We start from the raw sequence: 20964 nt of genomic DNA on the forward strand, positions 1-20964 counted from the left end.
TTATCCAGCTAAACATGTTCTTTGACATATAATACAGTTTATGGTCCAACAACTCATAAGTAGTTGAAATTAAATTATTTTTTAATATCAATTTTCCTTTTCTCTGAATTTGAAAATACTTTAAAAGATTTTCAAACATAAGATACAATGGTATACAATTGAAGCCTAATCCAACATAGAAAGATTAAATAAAATTAATTTTCATCACTATGCAAGAGACTTGAAAAGATATTAAGGTAGCGTTTATTTTTAATTTAAAGTCTGAATAGGTTAGAATTTGATTAAAATTTGAATGGTTTTGAATATAAATGTTTCAATAACATGTTTATTTTTTTAATATCTAAAAATTAAGTGGCATCTTGTTTGTTTTTATAAAGAAAACACATTAAATGTAGTTATTTAACATTTATGTCCTTATAAGTCAAAACGAATAAAAGGGATTAGGTTTTGTAGTTTATGAAATAACTATATTGAATTGAAATATTTTTAGGATATAGTATTTATTTTCCATTCAAACATTTTTTCATTTCGGCAAAGGTCATAAAAATTTTCTTTTTTAATTCAAATGTAAATATCTAAAAATCAAACATATGTTACCAAAAAAAACTAATTTTCTTAAAAAAAGTTAAACTTCATATGTTTAAAATAAACGCTAAGGAACATGAATAAGAGCTATTAAAACAAAAAAAGAATAATTTTGAAACTAAATACAATTAATTGAGAGATGAGGACCGATAAGATAAATTCATAGATAAAAATTAAAATATCAACCCTACTTATTGCTGGCAGTTATGAGCATTAAAGAATAGAAGCCGTGTCTTGATAAGTATGGTGTTCGTGCGGAATTCTCAATTTTAAGATAACTTTTTTTTAAAAAAAAGCTAGACTTCATATGTTTAAAATCAACGCTAAGGAACATGAATAAGAGCTATTAAAACAAAACAAAAAAGAATAATTTTGAAACTAAATACAATTAATTGAGAGATGAGGACGGATAAGATAAATTCAGGGATAAAAAGTAACATATCACCCTACTTATTGCTGGTGGTTATGAGCATTAAGGGTGCGTTTGGGATTGAGGTGCTGTAGCTTTTAAGCTACAGCTGCTGTGAAAAAAAAGCTGTAATTATGAAACAAAAGTTAATAATATATAGTAAATATAAATTTTAAATAATAATTTTGATAAATTTATTAAAGATATAATAAATTTTATATTATACAAGTGAAAAATCATATCAACATAGCTTAAAAGCTACAGCAGCTAGTGTTTACCAAACACTTTAGTGCTGTAACTTTTAAGCTACAGCTGCCCAACCTCAATCCCAAACGCACCCTAAAACACAGAAGCCGTGCATTGAAAAGTATGGTGTTCTTGTGGACTTTTCAGCTAAAAGTCTACAAAGCAGTTGAATTAATCAATCATCGTGGAGTGCACGGTGCTTGGACAATGAGATGAAATTGAAAAATTATCACAGAACTTGAAGGAAGCTTCATGGCATCGATTTATTCTACAGAGTCGCTCACATTTGGTTCAATAATTGTTTTCATCCGAATCAAAATCTTTTTCTAATCAATTCAACTGATTTTGTTGATTATGGCTTCTTCTTCTCAAAACAACAAGAAGTATGATGTTTTTGTTAGTTTCAGAGGAGAGGACACCCGTGACAACTTTACTAGCCATCTCTGTTTTGCTCTGTGTCGACAAAATATCCAAACTTTCATTGATGACCAACTTAACAGAGGAGACGAAATTTCGGAGTCACTTGTGAATGCAATTGAAGCATCAGCCATTTCAGTTATTGTCTTCTCAGAAGGGTATGCATCTTCCAGATGGTGTCTCGATGAACTTGTAAAGATCCTCGAGTGCAAGAAAGAGTATTCACAGATTGTGATTCCAGTTTTCTATCGGGTTGATCCATTAGACGCGAGAAACCAAACAGGGCCTTTTGGGATTTCATTTTCGAAGCTTGAAGAAAGATTTAAGGAGAATTTAGAGAAGCTGCAGACTTGGAGGAAAGCTTTGAAGGAAGCAGCCAGTTTGTCTGGCTTTCATTCTCTTAACATCAGGTGAAATTGAAAAGTTACCTTTAATTTCTCATACTAATATTTAACAATAAATAAAATTCACGCAGCACTCTTAGTTAAATTTCCAGATGCTAAACTTCAATTTTAAATATTTTTAAGCATCAAATTCTAGACTTCTTGACTTCCTCACTTTTGTGCTCTATAATTACAAAATAATTTTGATAGAAAAAGCAAGAGAATTTTACAATATATATCTAACAAAATTAGTGGTGATCTGTTGTTTTTTAAGCAATGTCAACCTATCACTCATACAGCACCATTAAAAAAAAAAACTCACGCATATTCGTGTAATTTAAGAGTTATCAATTCATTGGAAGATTGAAGACTTGTATGGTATGTATTAATTTCAGTAGGAAAACTGACAATCTCTCTTATTTCTTATTTAATGCAAATTCCTCCTATTAATTTGAAGTTACTGCTGCTAATTTTAAGTATTTGCTAGGCATGAGTCGGAACTTACAAATGAAGTTGTTAATCACATTTTGAAGAGATTGGATGAAGTATTTCAGCCGCGTGATAATAAAAACCAGCTGGTTGGAGTGGAATCAACAGTTGATGAAATTGAATCTCTATTAGGTGTTGAGTCGAAAGGTGTTTACGCTTTAGGGATTTGGGGCATTGGTGGTATAGGCAAAACAGCAATCGCTAGAGCTATTTTCGACAAAATCTCAGGTGATTTTGAATGTTCTTGCTTCCTCGAAAATGTTAGAGAAGAGTCACAAAGACCAGGAGGATTAGCTTGCTTACGACAAAAACTTCTTTCAAATATATTGAAGGATAAAAATGTGATGCCTTATATTGACCTCAATTTTAGAAGGCTCAGTCGCATGAAGGTTTTGATTGTTTTTGATGATGTGACTTGCTTCAGCCAATTGGAATCTTTAATGGGAAGCCTTGATTGGTTGACGCCAGTGAGTCGAATCATATTAACCACCAGAAATAAACAAGTGCTTAGAAATTGGGGGGTGAGTAAAATATATGAGATGGAGGCATTAGAATATCATCATGCTCTTGAGCTTTTTAGTCAACATGCCTTCAAACGAAACCATCCTGATGTTGGTTACGAGAAACTTTCAAGCAACGTAACGAAATATGCTCAAGGTATTCCTTTAGCTCTTAAAGTTTTGAGTTGCTTTCTACATAAAAGGGAAAAAGAAGTTTGGGAAAGCGCAATAGATAAATTGCAAAGAATCCTCCATCCAAGTATTCTAGAGGTATTAAAAATAAGTTATGATGATTTGGACGATAAAGAGAAAAGTATTTTCCTTGATGTTGCTTGTTTCTTTCGAGGTGAGCATGTAAATCCTATAATGAAATTCTTTAATGCAAGCGGCTTCTACCCAGAAATAGGAATAAGTGTTCTTGTTGATAAGTCTCTCATCGCTATTGATTCACACAAAAAGATAACAATGCATGATTTACTACAAGAATTGGGTAGGGAAATTGTTCGACAAGAATCAATTAATCCTGAAAACCGCAGTAGATTGTGGTATCATGAGGATATTTATGAAGTTTTTACATATAATATGGTAAGCAGTTTGTTGTGGATTATTATTTTGGAATAATGTAGTGTTTAAAAACTTGATGTGAATATATTTACATACGCTCGAACGGGATGAGTCTTAGAATTAATAGAAGAGTGGCAATGATTAGAAAAAACAATAGTGGTTAGATGACGTAGCAATAAATTATAAATGCGATGACAACTTGCATAACCGTTTGTAAGCATAATTGATATGTAAATTTGTGTAGTACACGTACAGAATTTTTATTTTTATGTTAATATGTTTCTTTGTGCATTTGCAATTAAGTGTTTGATATGAGTAATTAAAGAGAGCCCCTCTCCAATCCCACATAAACTCCATACAAGAATAAATAAAAATTGAATTAATAACTAAGCTACCTCTAATTGTGAATTAGGGACAAAATTGCCCCAAAAATTTGTCTTGGTGGGGTTGAAGTGCGATTCATTAGTGGAATATACATATCTTTCATTTGATTTTAACTTTAATTTTTTTTATTCATTTTTAGGGGACAGAAAAAATCGAGGGCATCTGTTTAGATATGTCAAAAGTAAAAGAGATCCGTCTAAATCCCAATACTTTCACAAAGATGCCTAAATTGAGATTTCTAAAGTTCTACAGTTCATCATTCAATGGAGAGAACAAATGTAAGGTGTCTTATTTGCAAGACTCTGGATTTGCTGAAGTGAAATATCTTCACTGGCATGGATATCCGCTGAAGTCATTGCCTTCAAACCTTAGTGCAGAGAAGCTTGTGTTACTTGAAGTGCCTGATAATGACATTGAACAACTTTGGGATTGTGTGAAGGTATGCATATCTTATTATATATGTGCAATCTTTCAATAACAATATTAAATTATTATATGTGGTAACGATTTTGTCTTGGCCTCTTTTTTGACCGAGCAGCATTAGAGTAAGTTAAACCAGATAATCCATGCTGCCTACAATAAGATAATTGCCAAAGCACCAAATCCCACGTTGATGCCACGTCTGAACAAGCTAGTTATCTTGAATCTAAGAGGTAGCAAAAGCCTGAAAAGTCTTCCATCTGGAATATTTAACTTGGAATTTCTTACCAAACTTGATCTTTCGGGCTGCCCAAAACTGAAGAGGCTTCCAGAGATCTCATCAGGTAATATAAGCTGGTTATTTTTAAGGGGGACTGCAATTGAAGAACTGCCCTCATCAATTGAGCGTCTACTTAGGCTTGGGTTCTTGGTCCTTTCAAATTGTAAAAGGCTTAAGAGTCTCCCAAGCAGCCTATGGAAGTTGAAATCTCTTGGAATTCTTGATCTCCGGGGTTGCTCCAAGCTTCAGAGATTGCCCGAATGTCTTGGCCAATTATCCTACCCAATAATATTGAATCTAGCGAAAACCAATATTGAGAGGATACCAGAAAGCATTATCCAACATTTCATGTTGCGATACCTCCTCTTAAGTTATAGTGAGAGGCGTCAATCTTTACCAAAGCCTCCATTCCTTGCACGAGATTGCCTAGCACCGTAACCATTCTTAGGTTTGTTCTCTAAGTTATGAATCTTATACGCAATGTTTTTTGACCGGAGCAATAATTTTAAATTGGAAGGTAATTATACTGCAGGAATTGTTGAAGATACCCAGAGAATTCCGCATATGGACTATATGCTAGCTTTCCGTTGGTAAGAAATACAGGAAAATGTGTGTCTTTAACTCTCTCTGTTTACAATTTCTACAATTTTTTTTTTGGGTTTAAAATTATGATTTTTTGGTACAAAGAGGTTTTTCCATGGGCTGATACGCCGCGGAGGTCGTCAAGGATTCCAAAGCCTAGCAACAAGTATGCTGGGTACATTTGAATTATGCATGGATGCTTGGAAGTCGAACGGTCACATGGCTCAAGACTTATGCATACGTTACATGCAACATGCAGTGCGTTGGAAGAATGGTCGTTGGAGCAGTCTACATGGATCATGGGGGGGATTCGGTCAACATGGGATCACTTGCTGATTTAATGGAGATTTATCATTTGGTTTAATTCATTTTCGGTTGTTTAGTTAAGCTAAAAGAATAAGTCAAGTTGTTAGCTTAGGACCTGCCTACAATCTCGAGTGATAGTTAGATTGTTTGGCTAAGTTGTTTTAAGTATAAATAAGCTCCAACAGACTTGAATAAAGGGCATTGACTATTTTCTAAAAATCAAATATCTTGTGGTCTTATTTCTCACCCTAAGTAGAAATATATTCAATCACTTACGCTTTGACTGGGACCTCTATCAGTGGTATCAGAGCGAGGTTACTATGTCAACCAACAAGGAACGCATAGAGCGTGTGGAAGCCGAGATCGGAAGCTTGCAAGATGGAATGAAGCGTATGGAACTAGGGCTTACTGACAGATTACACCGCCTAGAAGAAACAATGAGCAAACTGGTAGATTCACTTTCAACTTCAAAAGGGACGCCAAGTCACAACAATTCTGATCACGTTGGATCCTCACAGCCTAGCCGTGGAGACAGTGAAGGGAGCCGCCATCAGCTAGCATCAAGACTTACCAAACTAGAGTGTCCACGATATTCCGGCGACGACCCAACGGAGTGGTATAATAGGATCATGCAATTTTTCGAGTACTAGGAAGCAACCAACGAACAGAAAGTCTCCTTAGCTTCTTTTCACCTCGAAGGAGAGGCCAACCAATGGTGGCAGTGGATGCGACGAACTTATCAAGAAGAAGAAAAAACAGTAACGTGGGAAATTTTTGTGGAGGAGCTTTGGGCACAGTTTGGCCCTACTGAGTGCGAAGATTATGATGAGGCGTTGTCCAGGGTTAAGCAGACAGGGTCACTACGTGATTATCATAGGGAATTCGAAAGGCTTGGGAACCGGGTACGAGGCTGGATGCAAAAGGCCTTGGTCGGGACCTTTATGGGAGGATTGAAGCCGGAAATCTCAGAGGAAGCTATAAGCCTCGCACGTATGAAGGATGATCAATTGACGCGACAAAGGAAGTTGCTACGACCACAGTACCTCAACCGTACACCACCAGCACCAACAAACAATACGCGTGCCCAACCAACGAGACCCATCAAACGGCTGACTTGGGACAAATGCAGTGGCGTCGAGCAATGGGACTTTGCGTCAATTGCAACAATCGGTTTACAGCAGGTCATAAGTGCACCCAACCTCAGCTATTGCTCCTTGAAAGTGAGACAATGAATGATGAAACTACATATGAGGGAATTCCTGAAGTCTTATGCACAGAACCTGACACTAAAGAGCCAACCAATCCAAAAATCACTTTCTATGCCCTCACTGGATGGGCAGCCCCAAGAACCATGCGGGTCACGACAAAGGTAGGACCATATGAGATTATGGTTCTGATCGATAGCGGTTCAACTCACAATTTCATCAGCTCCCGAATGGCCAACATGTTACGGCTGCCAATCATTCCCACAACAGGATTTTTGGTGCGAGTGGCAAACGGAGAAACGCTATCGTGCAAGGGAAAATTCAAACGGGTTCAGGTATTATTACAAGAAGTTCCATTCACTTTGACTCTTTATTCACTTCCAATTACATGGTTGGAGATGGTGCTTGGAGTCCAGTGGCTTGAGATGCTAGGCTCAGTGGTTTGCAACTGGAAACAACTTACCATGGATTTCACTTGGGAGAACAAAAGTTGCCGGTTACAAGGCATCGGGCCTCAATCAATCCAAACAGCATCCTTGACCGAAATTACCAAAGAGCTGAGACAAGGGCAGTCCGGTTTTGCTATTTGTTTCCATGTGAATGTAGAAGACTCTCTCAACACAACAACTCCAGATATGCAAGATTTGTTAAAGGAATACAACACTTTATTTCAAGAGCCAACAAAACTGCCACCTAGACGAGAAATCGACTATAACATCACATTGAAAGAGGGAACTGAGCCAGTCAACGTACGGCCATACCGCTACGCCTATTTCCAGAAAGCCGAAATTGAAAAACAAGTCCAGGAGATGCTGAATTCGGGACTCATTCGGCCTAGTACCAGCCCTTTTTCATCACCAGTACTACTTGTCAAAAAAAAAGATGGAAGTTGGCGATTTTGCACCGACTATCGGTCTCTCAATAACGCCACTGTTAAAGACCGATTTCCAATCCCTACAGTCGATGACATGCTGGACGAGTTACATGGAGCAGCGTACTTCACTAAATTGGACCTAAGGGCCGGATACCATCAGGTACGTGTAAACCCAGCCGATATCCATAAAACGGCTTTTCGTACACACAACGGACATTACGAATACTTAGTAATGCCGTTTGGCTTATGCAATGCACCATCGACATTCCAGGACATCATGAACTCTATCTTCCGTCCCTATCTCAAGAAATTTATCCTTGTTTTCTTTGACGATATACTGATATACAGTCCCTCTTGGTGTAGCCACCTTACTCATGTTAAGCAGGCAATGGAGGTTCTTAAACAACATCAATTTTTCCTTAAAGCAAGCAAGTGCACTTTTGGCCAACAAGAACTCGAGTACCTTGGCCACATAATTACCAGCCATGGGGTAAAAGTAGATGAGACAAAAATTGCGGCCATGGTCTCCTGGCCTCAACCGAAGAACATCTCAGAGCTACGGGGATTCCTTGGCCTTACAGGTTACTATAGAAAGTTCGTCCAAGGATATGGAGTTTTAGCTCGGCCACTCACGAATCTTCTAAAAAAAGGACAGTTTGAATGGAATACAGAAGCGAACAAAGCTTTTATCAATTTAAAAAAGGCAATGACAAGTACACCCACATTAGCCATGCCTAATTTTAATGAAACTTTTGTTATTGTGACAGATGCATCCTGTGACGGCATCGGCGCAATACTCCAGCAACAAGGGCATCCCATCGCATTTATGAGTCGTGCCTTGGGAGTCACAAAAAAATCTTGGTCCACATACGCAAAAGAGATGTTGGCGATTATAGAAGCTATCCGTGTGTGGCGACCTTATCTGCTGGGACGAAAGTTTATCATCCAAACCGATCAACGCAGCCTTAAGTACCTTTTGGAACAAAAAATTATGACACCCGAACAGCAACAGTGGCTGGCCAAATTGATGGGGTTTGAATATGAAATCCAATATAGGCCCGGCCGTGAGAATGTTGCCGCCGACGCCCTTTCACGACGACCTGACAGTTCTGCTCTTAACAGTTTATTTGTGGCGCAGGTATCTATTTGGAACGAAATAAAAACGGCTGCCCAAGATGATGATTACATGCAGCAAATTACACATCAGGCTCTCAACCTACTGGCCCTTATTTCATGCGTAATGGGCTGATTTTCTTCAAGGGCCGAGTTGTATTTCCTCTTCGACTCCGTCAATCTTTAATTTTTGAAGCCCATGACACTAAGATGGGAGGTCATTCAGGAGTTCTACGTACTTACAAACATTTGAAACAACAATTCTTTTGGCCTTCAATGTTTCAAACGGTTCATGACTATGTAGGTAAATGCGAGATTTGTCAAAAAACGAAAGCATCAACCCTTAAGCCTGCGGGTCTCCTCCAGCCCTTGCCAATTCCTTGCCAAGTGTGGGATGATATCACGCTTGACTTCGTTGAAGGGCTGCCAAACTCACTCGGTAAAAATTCTATTCTAGTGGTGGTGGATCGGCTCAGCAAGAGTGCACACTTTATGGCCTTGACTCACCCATTCACAGCAAAAACAGTGGCTGAGAAGTTTATTGATGGAGTGGTAAAATTACATGGCATGCCGAAATCAATAATCAGTGGTCGAGACCCTATTTTTATTAGCAAGTTTTGGCAGGAGTTTTTTCATATGTCCGGTACACAACTCAAGATGAGTTCTGCGTACCATCTGCAAACCGATGGTCAAACGGAAGTTATTAATAGATGTCTTGAACAATACCTGCGAAGCTTTGTTCACCAATGGCCGAAGCAATGGAACTCTTATCTACCTTGGGCAGAATACTGGTACAACACAACGTACCATGAGTCCACAGGCATGACTCCTTTTTTGGCTTTGTATGGGCGACATCCACCGGTAGTACCAATGTATCATGTGGAATCTTCTCCAGTGCACGAGGTAGATCAAGCTTTGTTGTCTAGGGATGAGCTGCTGCGACAATTAAAACAGAATTTGAAAATGGCAACCAATCACATGAAACAATTTGCGGATACAAAAAGGCGCGACGTGGAGTTTAAGGAGGGTGACATGGTATTCCTAAGACTTCCACCGTATAAGCAGACTACTGTATTCCGTCGTGCTCATCAGAAGTTGGCCAGTAAATACTTTGGGCCATATCCAATTCTGCGAAGAGTGGGACAAGTGGCTTATGAGCTTAAACTACCGACGGGATCTCGAGTGCATCCGGTATTTCATGTGTCCTTACTCAAAAAATACGTTGGTGAGATGCCTCAATTCAGTGCAGTTCTTCCATATGTCAATGACGACGGAGTACTCGTTTTAGAACCGGACAAAATTATTGATGTTCGTTGGCTTAAAAGAGGTGGCAAGTTGGTGGAACAAAGTCTTGTCCGTTGGAAACGCCTTCCACATGAGGACGCAACATGGGAAGATTCAGAGTTCCTGGCAAAGCAATTCCCTCACCTGACCCTTGAGGACAAGGGTCCTCTTCGTGGAGGCGGTATTGATACGCCGCGGAGGTCGTCAAGGATTCCAAAGCCTAGCAACAAGTATGCTGGGTACATTTGAATTATGCATGGATGCTTGGAAGTCAAACGGTCACATGGCTCAAGACTTATGCATACGTTACATGCAACATGCAGTACGTTGGAAGAATGGTCGTTCGAGCAGTCTACATGGATCATGGGGGGGATTCGGTCAACATGGGATCACTTGCTGATTTAATGGAGATTTATCATTTGGTTTAATTCATTTTCGGTTGTTTAGTTAAGCTAAAAGAATAAGTCAAGTTGTTAGCTTAGGACCTGCCTACAATCTCGAGTGATAGTTAGATTGTTTGGCTAAGTTGTTTTAAGTATAAATAAGCTCCAACGGACTTGAATAAAGGGCATTGACTATTATCTAAAAATCAAATATCTTGTGGTCTTATTTCTCACCCTAAGTAGAAATATATTCAATCACTTACGCTTTGACTGGGACCCCTATCATGGGCAAACTTCATATCGTACTGTCTGGGAATGAAATTCCAAAGTTGTTTAAGCTTCAAAGTGTGGGATCTTTTATAACCTTGGAGATGCCACCAGATTTCTTCCGTAATAACATAGTGCAGGGCATTGCATTTTGTGCTATTTTAGCATTTTCAGACAGTCATGTAGATTGTGGCAGATGGTTTTCATTTTCTTGTGAGCTCAAAGTGAAAACCACCAAAGATTGTGGTCCCCATGGCACAGTTATTTCAGAGCAGAGTTAATTATGTAGAATCAGATCACTTACATTTGGGGTACTACCTGTTCTGTGAAGAGGATTTTAATGGTTTTTGGAAATGCAATTGCATTCCTGAGGCAGTCGACTTTAATGTTTTTCCACCTCTGGAGTGCCAGTGCTGCGGGGTGAAAAAATGTGGGATCCATTTACTTCACACCCAAGATTCTACGAATTCAATAGAAAATCCAAGCATGTGTTTCAACTGTAACGAAGAAGACTGAGATTTTCATGAATGTATTTTCACTGTTTTCCTTTTTCTAATGACAATTAATAACTTTCGAAGAAGACTGAGAAAATGCCAAAATCAGTTCTTAGAACAAGACATCCATGTAATAACATTCGAGGAATCTGGTGCATTTAACACAAATTCACACTAGAGAACTTTACGTTATTAGGCGAAGAGTATAATGTATGAAAAGCACATGATGTATATTGTAAAATTAAAATTATCGGCTTTCTTTTTCTTACTTTGTGCACACAACACATCACGATTTTGTTATTGAGCCTTACAACTCAAAACAATCCACGTAGTTAGGAGAGCACGTAACTTATAAACCAGTAATAAAACTCACAAGCTAGGCGATATCGGATATTACAGGACGCACAACAATTCTTATTGGCGAAGCTATGTTGTGGGCCCATCTCTCTATCAATGAAAACTTGCCACTCACCGCACTGCGCACCATATCAACTCTCATCTATATAATGCAATCACATTTGAAAATTTTCTACTTTCTTAAGTCTAAATTTTTGTATATGGGAAAGTTTCATCATGTGGAAACAAAGCCATAAAGAGGGAACAGTTAAAACACCATCAAATCTTATATATTTAAAAAATATATATTTGTATACTGATTAAAAAAAAAAAAGGATAGGTGTCGTTTTCACTCTACTTATTTGTGTTGTGAATCCATTCGCTTAAACATGTGTGCACTTTTTCAAGTATATGTACCAATTCCATATTTGGAATGGTGCATTTGATTCCACAGTTGACGTGGTATCGTCTATCGCTGGAATTTATATTTATAAAACTGACTTGTAAGGAAAGGATTGACGATGCCTGTGAACTTATATTTCGATTTAGATTATTGTATGTTTTCCATGTATAAAATTGGATCCTATCATTCACATATCGTTAACATGAGCAATTTAGATTACTAAATAATTGTTCTTTATTATTATGCTGAATTTGACTTTTTATTGAATAATTTGATATATGCCTTGAATCAATTTGGAGCTTCTACAACTTGTCAGGGATCAGTTTCTCCTACATTCTTTTCGGCGCCAAAAGATATTCAAGCGGTTGAATAAGATTTGATATATACAATATAAATACAAGAGCTGTTTGTCTTTTTACAATAGGAATAATATATAATGCTCATCAAAACTTGCTGATGAGAAAGTAAATTCCTCAGAAATTAAATGTTTCAGCCAACCAAGGAAGCAGCTTTTCGTGGACCAACTCGGGTCTGTCGTCATGGGGACAATGTCCTACTCCTTCCAACACAATTAACTTCACATATGAAAGTTGAGAAGGCAGAGATTAGAAGTATCTACCAACAGGTCCATCGAGGGGGGTGAATGGATCCTCATCACCCTATAAAACTAGTACAGGTATAGAGATTGATGGCATCAATTGCACGGGGTTCGGCCCTGGTGGGCCTGTCACAATCGAAACAAATGCATCAAGTGCCCCTTCATCATTGGCGGGTTCTCGAATGATCTGCAATTTTTAGGTCAATTCATGAATTCTGAGTAGCCATTTTTGTAAGAGGTTAAAATGGCACATAAGTGGAGAATATTAATACCTCTACCAGTGTTTCATCCACAGATTTCTTATTTGCATAGATGGACAGTAAAATGTTCCTCAGTGTTTCCCTACAGCACCAATATATACACATCATAGAATTTTTTTAATTTTTGACTGTACTGTTTTAGGATAACGAAAAATGGACTGAATAGAGAGAAGAGAAAATACCTTCGTTTCACATCTTCAAAGATTGCATCTGCAATTGGCCTTTGCTTCAACAAGAAATCAATGAACCAAAGCAATGGCAACCGTGGCTTGATTCTCCAATCATCAACAATTGCCTTGTTGTTCATGCTGCCACCAGCACAATTCAACAAAACAAGCCCTCGAACAAGTGTTTGACTGGATTTTTATGGTAGAAAATATAGCAGGTTTTCGCAAACCATATTAACCGAAAAGGCTAATCAGGTGCAAGTGTTTCTTTGCAAGCATGATGACGAATATCTGATGCCCAAGAGGAAGTTGAATTAATATACCTGAGGCAGCAAAAACACAAGGTAGGCTTCGAACAGAATTACGTACAAGCACTATTGGCTTCTGAGCAGCTTCATCCAAGAAATCCAATATTAGCTGTATCGGTGAGTCTCACTCAAGTTAGCAAGGAAAATAACTACAAATTAAATATGTGTTCATTGTCCACAATTTACAAATTAAATATGTGTTCATTATCCACAATTCAATCTGTCAAATGTATGTTGAAACTTATGGAAGTCGTTTTTTTTGTTGTCAATAATTTTGAATTTTCAGGCACATTTGGCACCACAAAGCCATACCCAATTTAACTTCCAAAAATACATCAATAGGTCACTGGAAGAGGATTTCAAGGTGGTTGTGGGAATCAGGTCAGTACATTTAGTTGTAAACCTTCTTATTTATTTAGTAGTGATGCACATCTTAATTGCAAATTCCACGTTATAAACGAACTTAACCCTTTTTATTGCTTTAATTTCAATTTCAGTCCATTAATCTGGTTCTTCGCAGTGGTGTTTCTGCTTTTCAACACTCATGGTGAGTAAATTATATTTTCAAATAATACTCATTTATGTTCCATGTGTTTTATTTTTATATCCAATACTAACCGAACAAACTGACTAATATGTCATCTTACAATTCTTTCTGTACAGGCTGGTATGCTTATCTATGGCTACCCTTTATCCCATTAATTGTAAGCACATATAATTAAGTTAATTATCTTTCCAAACTTTTATACATCCTTAATCAGCCTACCCTTTTTATTAGTTAACAGCGGGATTATTAATCAACGGCTGATGATAAATTTGCAGGTGATCTTGCTGGTGGGAACCAAGCTGCAAGTGATCATAACCAAAATGGGAATTAGAATTCAAGAAAGAGGAGAAGTTCTAAAGGGAGTTCCAGTAGTTCAGCTTGGTGATGACCTGTTTTGGTTCAGTCAGCCTCGCCTCATTCTTTATCTCATCAACTTTGTTCTCTTTCAGGTACCTATTTAACTTGTAAATTGATGATATAAGTACAGGAGTTGTGAAATAACTTTAAAGGAAAATAATTGCTTATCCTTAACATTTGTGGATGCCTACAATTATATGTTCACAGAAGTAAATAGAATAAAAAAAATAGTACATTATCAATAAGAAAAGTTCACTACAAGATGAAAATTATTTTTTGTCATTTGTGCCTTGTGTACTAAATTTTGTGTTATTTTATTACATATAATATTATTCTACGGAATGCGGGAAGAAAAAATGTGGGGTCGATTTATTGTAAGCCCCAAATTCAACCGAAGATCCAAGCGCAAGTTTCAAACTAAACCAACCCAAAGTTTGGGCAACAGTCCAACGCAACCCAACTAAAATCATTTTAATTTGATTTTAGTTTGGGTTGACTTAATTAGGCTTTGATAAATTCACATGTTGTATACCATAATTAAAATAAAGTATCATTTGTCATACATTTTATACATTAAACACATAAACGTCCTCTCTGGAATCTTTGTGGGCAACGCATACGTGGTATCTTCACTAATAAGTGTTGAATCTTTAGCTTCAAAGGAAAGAAACTAAAAAGGTTTGTAAATTTACCCCACTTCTAGAAAATAATTATAATGAATTCACAATAGTTTTTAAAAATTCAAATTAATAAAAATTTTGTATAGTTAATCAATTAAATCCTTCTATTATTTTTTTTATTAGATTTCTTTGAGTGTATTTGATCATAAACTTGATATAAATTTTACTTTACTATTTTAGTATTATGATATAAAATGGCCAAATTGTACAATAAACACGGGTTATTGTATCCAATAATTTAGGTATTTAATTATGTGAACTAATATTTTTAAATGAAATTTAACTATTATTTTCACTATCTTACCTGTAAATGATGTAAATTTGACAAGCTAATAATTTATATGAGTATTGTGCCATAAAGGCATTATGTTTGTTTAATTAATGTTTTACAATCATACTAATAAAATAGTATTAAAAATAATGAATTTGGTATAAAATTAGAAAATATTGAAGTTAAAGAATTAGTTTTACCTTATAAGGATAAAATAATCAATTTAGACTTATGTCAAATCAATCTTTATGATCAAATATAATAAAAAAATTTAAGTCACAAAAAGTAAATTAAAATAGATTTGTTAATTTGTTCTCCAAAGTTCAAAATGAGTAAAAGGGATTAGGCTTCGTAGTTTAGGAAATAAATTTACTGAATAGAAATATTTTTAGTATATATTATTTATTTTTCATTCAAACATTTTCTCATTTCAGCAAAGGTCACAAAAATTTACTTATTTAATTTAAATGTAAATGTCTAAAAGTTAGATATAAATTATTAAAAAAAATTAATTTTTTTTAAAAAGTTAGACTTCATATGTTTAACAATCAACCCTAAGGATAATGAAAAAGAGCTATTAAAACAAAAAATAATAATAATTTTGAAACTAAATACAATTAATTGAGAGATGAGGACGGATAAGATAAATTCAGAGATAAAAATTAAAATATCACCCTACTTATTGCTGGCAGTTATGAGCATTAAAGCACAGAAGCACGTGTGTTGAAAAGTATGGTGTTCGTGTGGAATTTTCAGCTAAAAGTCTACAAGGCAGTTGAATTAATCAATCATCGTGGAGTGCACGGTGGTTGGACAATGAGATGAAATTGAAAAACTATCACGGAACTTGAAGGAAGGTTCATGGCATCGATTTATTCTACAGAGTCACGCACATTTGGTTCAATAATTGTTTTCATCCGAATCAAAATCTCTCTCTCATCAATTCAACTGTTTCTGTTGATTATGGCTTCTTCTTCTCGAAACAACAAGAAGTATGATGTTTTTGTTAGTTTCAGAGGAGAGGACACCCGCGACAACTTTACTAGCCATCTCTATTCTGCTCTGAGCCGACAAAATATCCAAACTTTCATTGATGACCAACTTAACAGAGGAGATGAAATTTCGGAGTCACTTGTGAATGCAATTGAAGCATCAGCCATTTTAGTTATTGTCTTCTCAGAAGGGTATGCATCTTCCAGATGGTGTCTCGATGAACTTGTCAAGATCCTCGAGTGCAAGAAAGAGTATGCACAGATTGTGATTCCGGTTTTCTATCGGGTTGATCCATCAGACGCGAGAAACCAAACAGGGCCTTTTGGGATTTCATTTTCGAAGCTTGAAGAAAGATTTAAGGAGAATTCAGAGAAGCTGCAGACTTGGAGGAAAGCTTTGAAGGAAGCAGCCAGTTTGTCTGGCTTTCATTCTCTTAACATCAAGTGAAATTGAAAAGTTACCTTTAATTTCTCATACTAATATTTAACAATAAATAAAATTCACGCAACACTCTTAGTTAAATTTCCAGATGCTAAACTACAATTTTAAATATTTTTAAGCATCAAATTCTAGACTTCTTGACTTCCCCACTTTTGTGCTCTATAATTATAAAATAATTTTGACAGAATTAATAATAGAAGCGCGAGAATTTTACAATTTTTACATAGCAAAATTAGTGGTAAAAAAAAAATCACACATATTCCTGTAACTTAAGAGTTATCAATTTATTGTGAGATTGTAGACTTATAGTGATATATATTAATTTCAATAGGAAAACTAACAATCTACCTTATTTCATATTTAATACAAATTCCTAGCTCCTATTAATTAATTTGAAGTTACCTCGGCTAATTTTATGTATTTGCTAGGCGTGAGTCGGAACTTATAAATGAAGTTGTTAATCACATTTTGAAGAGATTGGATGATGTGTTTCGGCCGGGTGATAACAACAACCAGCTGGTTGGACTAGAATCAACAGTTGAGAAAATTGAATCTCTATTAGGTGTTGAGTCGAAAGATGTTTGGGCTTTAGGGATTTGGGGCATTGGTGGTATAGGCAAAACAACAATCGCTAGAGCTACTTTCGACAAAATCTCTAGATATTTTGAAGGTTCTTGCTTCCTTGAAAATGTTAGAGGAGAATTACAAAGACCGGGAGGATTAGCTTGCCTGCGACAAAAACTTCTTTCAAATTTATTGAAGGATAAAAATGTGATTCTTGATATTGGCCTCAATTTTCGAAGGCTCAGCCGCATGAAGGTTCTGATTGTTTTTGATGATGTGACTTGCTTCAGCCAATTGGAATCTTTAATTGGAAGTCTTGATTGGTTGACGCCTGTGAGTCGAATCATAATAACCACCAGAAATAAACAAGTGCTTAGAAATTTGGGGGTGGGGAAAGTATATGAGATGGGGCCATTAGAGTATCATCACGCTCTTGAGCTTTTTAGTCGACATGCCTTCAAACGAAACCATCCTGATGTTGGTTACGAGAAACTTTCAAGCAACGTAATGAAATATGCTCAAGGTGTTCCTTTAGCTATTAAAGTTTTGGGTTGCTTTCTATATATAAGGGAAAAAGAAGTCTGGGAAAGTGCAATAAATAAATTGCAAAGTATCCTCCACCCAAGTATCCTAGAGGTATTAAAAATAAGTTACGATGGTTTGGACGATAAGGAGAAAAATATTTTCCTTGATGTTGCTTGTTTCTTTCAAGGCGAGGGTGTAGATCTGGTAATGAAATTCTTTAATGCAAGCGGTTTCTATCCAGAAATAGGAATAAGTGTTCTCATCGATAAATCTCTCATTGTTATTGATTCATACAGCAAGATAACAATGCATGATTTACTACAAAAATTGGGTCGGGAAGTTGTTCGACAAGAATCAATTAATCCTGAAAACCGCAGTAGGCTGTGGCATCATGAGGATACCTATGAAGTTCTTACACATAATACGGTAATCATTTTGTTGTGGATCATTATTTTGGAATATTATAGCATTTACAAACTTGATATATATATATATATATACGGGCTCGAACCGATGAGCCTTGGAATTAATAGCAGTGTGACAATGATTAGGAAAAAAAAAAACAATAATGGTTAAATGATGTAACAATAAATTATAAATGCCATGACAACTTGTGTGATCGTTTGTAAGCCTAATTTAAATATCAACTTGTATACTATACATACATAATTTTTATGTTAAATATTATGTGTGATATTATGTTTCTTTGTGCATTTGCAATTAAGAGTTTAGCTGCCGAGCAATAACCTTAAACATGGATTATTGAAATTTAATTCCTGTAATGGCAGAGAGCCCCACTCCTATCCCACCTCAACCCTACTCAAGAATAAATAAACGTTGAATTAAAAACTAAGCTACCTCTAATCGTGAATTAATGACAAACTTGCCCCAAAAATTTGTCTTCGTTGGGTGTTGAGGTGCGATTCATTGGTGGAATATACATATCATTTTTCATTTAATTTTAACTTTATTCTTTTTTTTTAAATTAAATTTTAGGGGACAGAAAAAATTGAGGGCATTTGTTTGGATATGTCAAAAGTAAAAGATATCCACCTAAATCCTAGTACTTTCACAAAGATGCGTAAGTTGAGATTTTTAAAATTCTATAGCTCATCATTCAATGGAGAGAACAAATGTAAGGTGTCTTATTTGCAAGACCCCGGATTTGCTGAAGTGAAGTATTTTTACTGGCATGGATACCCGTTGAAGTCATTGCCTTCAAACCTTAATGCAGAGAAGCTTTTGTTTCTTGAACTGCCTGATAGCGACATTGAACAACTTTGCGATGGTGTGAAGGTATGTATATCTTGATATATATGTGCAATCTTTCAATAATAACGTTAAATTATCATACATGGTAATGATTTTGTGTTGGCTTCCTTTTGATCGAGCAGCGTCATGGTAAGTTAAACCAGATAATCCATGCTGCCTGCAAGAAGCTAATTGCCAAAATTCCAAGCCCCACGTTGATTCCACATCCGAACAAGCTAGTTGCCTTGAATCTAAGAGGTAGCAAAAGCCTGAAAAGTCTTCCAGCTAGAATATTTAATTTGGAATTTCTTATCGAACTTGATCTTTCGGGTTGTTCAAAACTGAAGAGGCTTCCAGACATCTCATCTGGTAACATAAGCCGGCTATATTTAAGTGGAACTGCAATTGAAGAACTGCCCTCATCATTTCAGCTTCTACTTAGGCTTTCGTGGCTGGACCTTTCAGATTGTAAAATGCTTAAGAGTCTCCCAAGCAGCCTATGTAAGTTGAAATCTCTTGGAGTTCTTGATCTCCATGGTTGGCCAAATCTTCAGAGATTGCCTGAACGTCTTGGCCAGTTATCGTCGCCAATAGTATTGAATCTAGTGAAAACCAATATTGAGAAGATACCAGAAAGCATTATCCAACTTTTTGTGTTGGGATGCCTCCTTTTAAATTATTGTGAGGTGCATCACGAATCCTTACCAAAGCCTCCATTCCTTGTACGATGGTTAGGTGCCGATCATTGCCCGATACTACAATCATTGATAGGTTTATTCTCTAAGTTCTGAATCTTATAAGCAGTGTTTTTTGACCAAAGCAATAATTTTTAATTGGAAGGTAATTCTACTGCAGGAATTATTGAAGATTCTCAGAGAAGTGAGCATATGGGCCATGTGGTAGCTGCCCGTTGGAAAGAAGTACGGGAAAAGGTGTGTCTTAACTCTCTCTCCTTACTTTATACAACATTTGTTTTGTTTAAAATTATGATTTTTTGGTGCAGAGAGGTATTCCCATGGAAAAAAGTCATTTTGTACTAGTTGGGAATGAAATTCCAAGGTGGTTTAATTTTCAAAGTGTGGGATCTTTTATAACCTTGGAGATGCCCCCAGATTTCTTCAATAACAACAGAGTACTGGGCTTTGCATTTAGTGCAATTTTAGCATTTTCAGACCGTCATGTAGATTGTGGCAGATGGTTTTCATTTTCTTGTGAGCTCAAAGTGAAAACCAACAAAGATTGTGATCTGCATGACAAACGGTTATTTCAGAGCAGAGTTAATTATATAGAATCAGATCACTTACATTTTGGGTACTATCTGTTCTGTGAAGAGGATTTTAATGGTTTTTGGAAAAGCATTTCCATTCCTGAGGCCGTCCACTTTAATGTTTTTCCGCCTTTGAAGTGTGAGTGCTGCGGGGTGAAAAAATGTGGGATCCATTTAGTTTGCCTCCCAGATTCTACGAATTCAATGGACGATCCAAGCACATGTTTCAACGATAACGAAGAAGACTAAGATTTTCATGAATATATTTTTTTTTTGCTTTCCTTTTTCTAATCACTATTAATAATAGGAAAAAATGTCAAAATCAGTTCTTGGAACAAAACATTCATGTAATAACTTTCGAGGGATCTGGTGCATGTGACACAGATTCACACTAAAGCATTGAACTTTACCTTATTAGATGAAGAGTATGTTGTATGAAAAGCACATGATGTATTATAAAATTAAAATTATTGGCCTATTTCCTGCTTTGCACACGCAACCCATGACGATTTTGTTATTGAGCTTTGTAACCCAAAACACATCTACTTAGTTAGGAGAGTACATGACTCATAAACAAGTAAAAAAAACTCACTTGCTAGTGATGTGAGATATTTCATGACGTGCAGCAAGTTCTTATTGGCAGAGCTATGTTGTGGGCCCATATCTCTATCAATGAAAACATGTCACTCACCCCGTTGGCGCACTATATCAACTCTCATGTATATAACACAATCACATTTGACAATTTTCTATTTCTTAAATCTAAATTGTTGTATATGGGAAGTTTCATCATTGGGAAGCAAAAGCCATA

The 20964-nt window shown here is 36.3% G+C and overlaps 2 protein-coding genes, 1 long non-coding RNA gene and 1 pseudogene across 3 annotated transcripts; 3 read left to right on the forward strand and 1 right to left on the reverse strand.

The window, feature by feature from the left end:
• The first annotated feature begins 1459 nt into the window (after positions 1-1459).
• Positions 1460-20402, forward strand: LOC127900746 (disease resistance protein RPV1-like). The gene is made up of 6 exons (XM_052435949.1): positions 1460-2067; positions 16975-18061; positions 18632-18931; positions 19030-19657; positions 19742-19818; positions 19890-20402. Exons 1-6 carry the CDS (start codon positions 1595-1597, stop codon positions 20400-20402), a joined length of 3078 nt encoding a protein of 1025 aa, XP_052291909.1. The 5' UTR covers positions 1460-1594.
• LOC102617947 (pheophytinase, chloroplastic-like) lies at positions 12398-13462 on the reverse strand (annotated as a pseudogene).
• On the forward strand, positions 13476-14260 carry LOC127900896 (uncharacterized). Its single transcript, XR_008052767.1, has 4 exons — positions 13476-13638; positions 13755-13804; positions 13921-13961; positions 14080-14260. It is a non-coding gene; the product is annotated as an uncharacterized LOC127900896 (long non-coding RNA).
• LOC127900888 (disease resistance protein RPV1-like) lies at positions 15894-16921 on the forward strand. Its single transcript, XM_052436238.1, has one exon. The coding sequence runs from the start codon at positions 15974-15976 to the stop codon at positions 16550-16552; it is 579 nt and encodes a 192-aa protein (XP_052292198.1). The 5' UTR covers positions 15894-15973; the 3' UTR covers positions 16553-16921.
• Positions 20403-20964: the final 562 nt, after the last annotated feature.

The sequence above is a fragment of the Citrus sinensis genome, chromosome 3 (genome assembly GCF_022201045.2).
Source record: "Citrus sinensis cultivar Valencia sweet orange chromosome 3, DVS_A1.0, whole genome shotgun sequence".
Lineage (NCBI taxonomy): Eukaryota > Viridiplantae > Streptophyta > Magnoliopsida > Sapindales > Rutaceae > Citrus > Citrus sinensis.

What these genes read in the sequence shown, in the direction of transcription:
- LOC127900746 (XM_052435949.1), top strand. Translation starts at nt 1,595, where the DNA reads ATGGCTTCTTCTTCTCAAAACAACAAGAAGTATGATGTTTTTGTTAGT. An exon ending in TTTCATTCTCTTAACATCAG is followed by an intron (nt 2,068 to 16,974) that starts GTGAAATTGAAA and finishes TGTATTTGCTAG; the next exon opens with GCGTGAGTCGGAACTTATAA. An exon ending in AAGTTCTTACACATAATACG is followed by an intron (nt 18,062 to 18,631) that starts GTAATCATTTTG and finishes ATTAAATTTTAG; the next exon opens with GGGACAGAAAAAATTGAGGG.
- LOC127900888 (XM_052436238.1), top strand. Translation starts at nt 15,974, where the DNA reads ATGGCATCGATTTATTCTACAGAGTCACGCACATTTGGTTCAATAATT.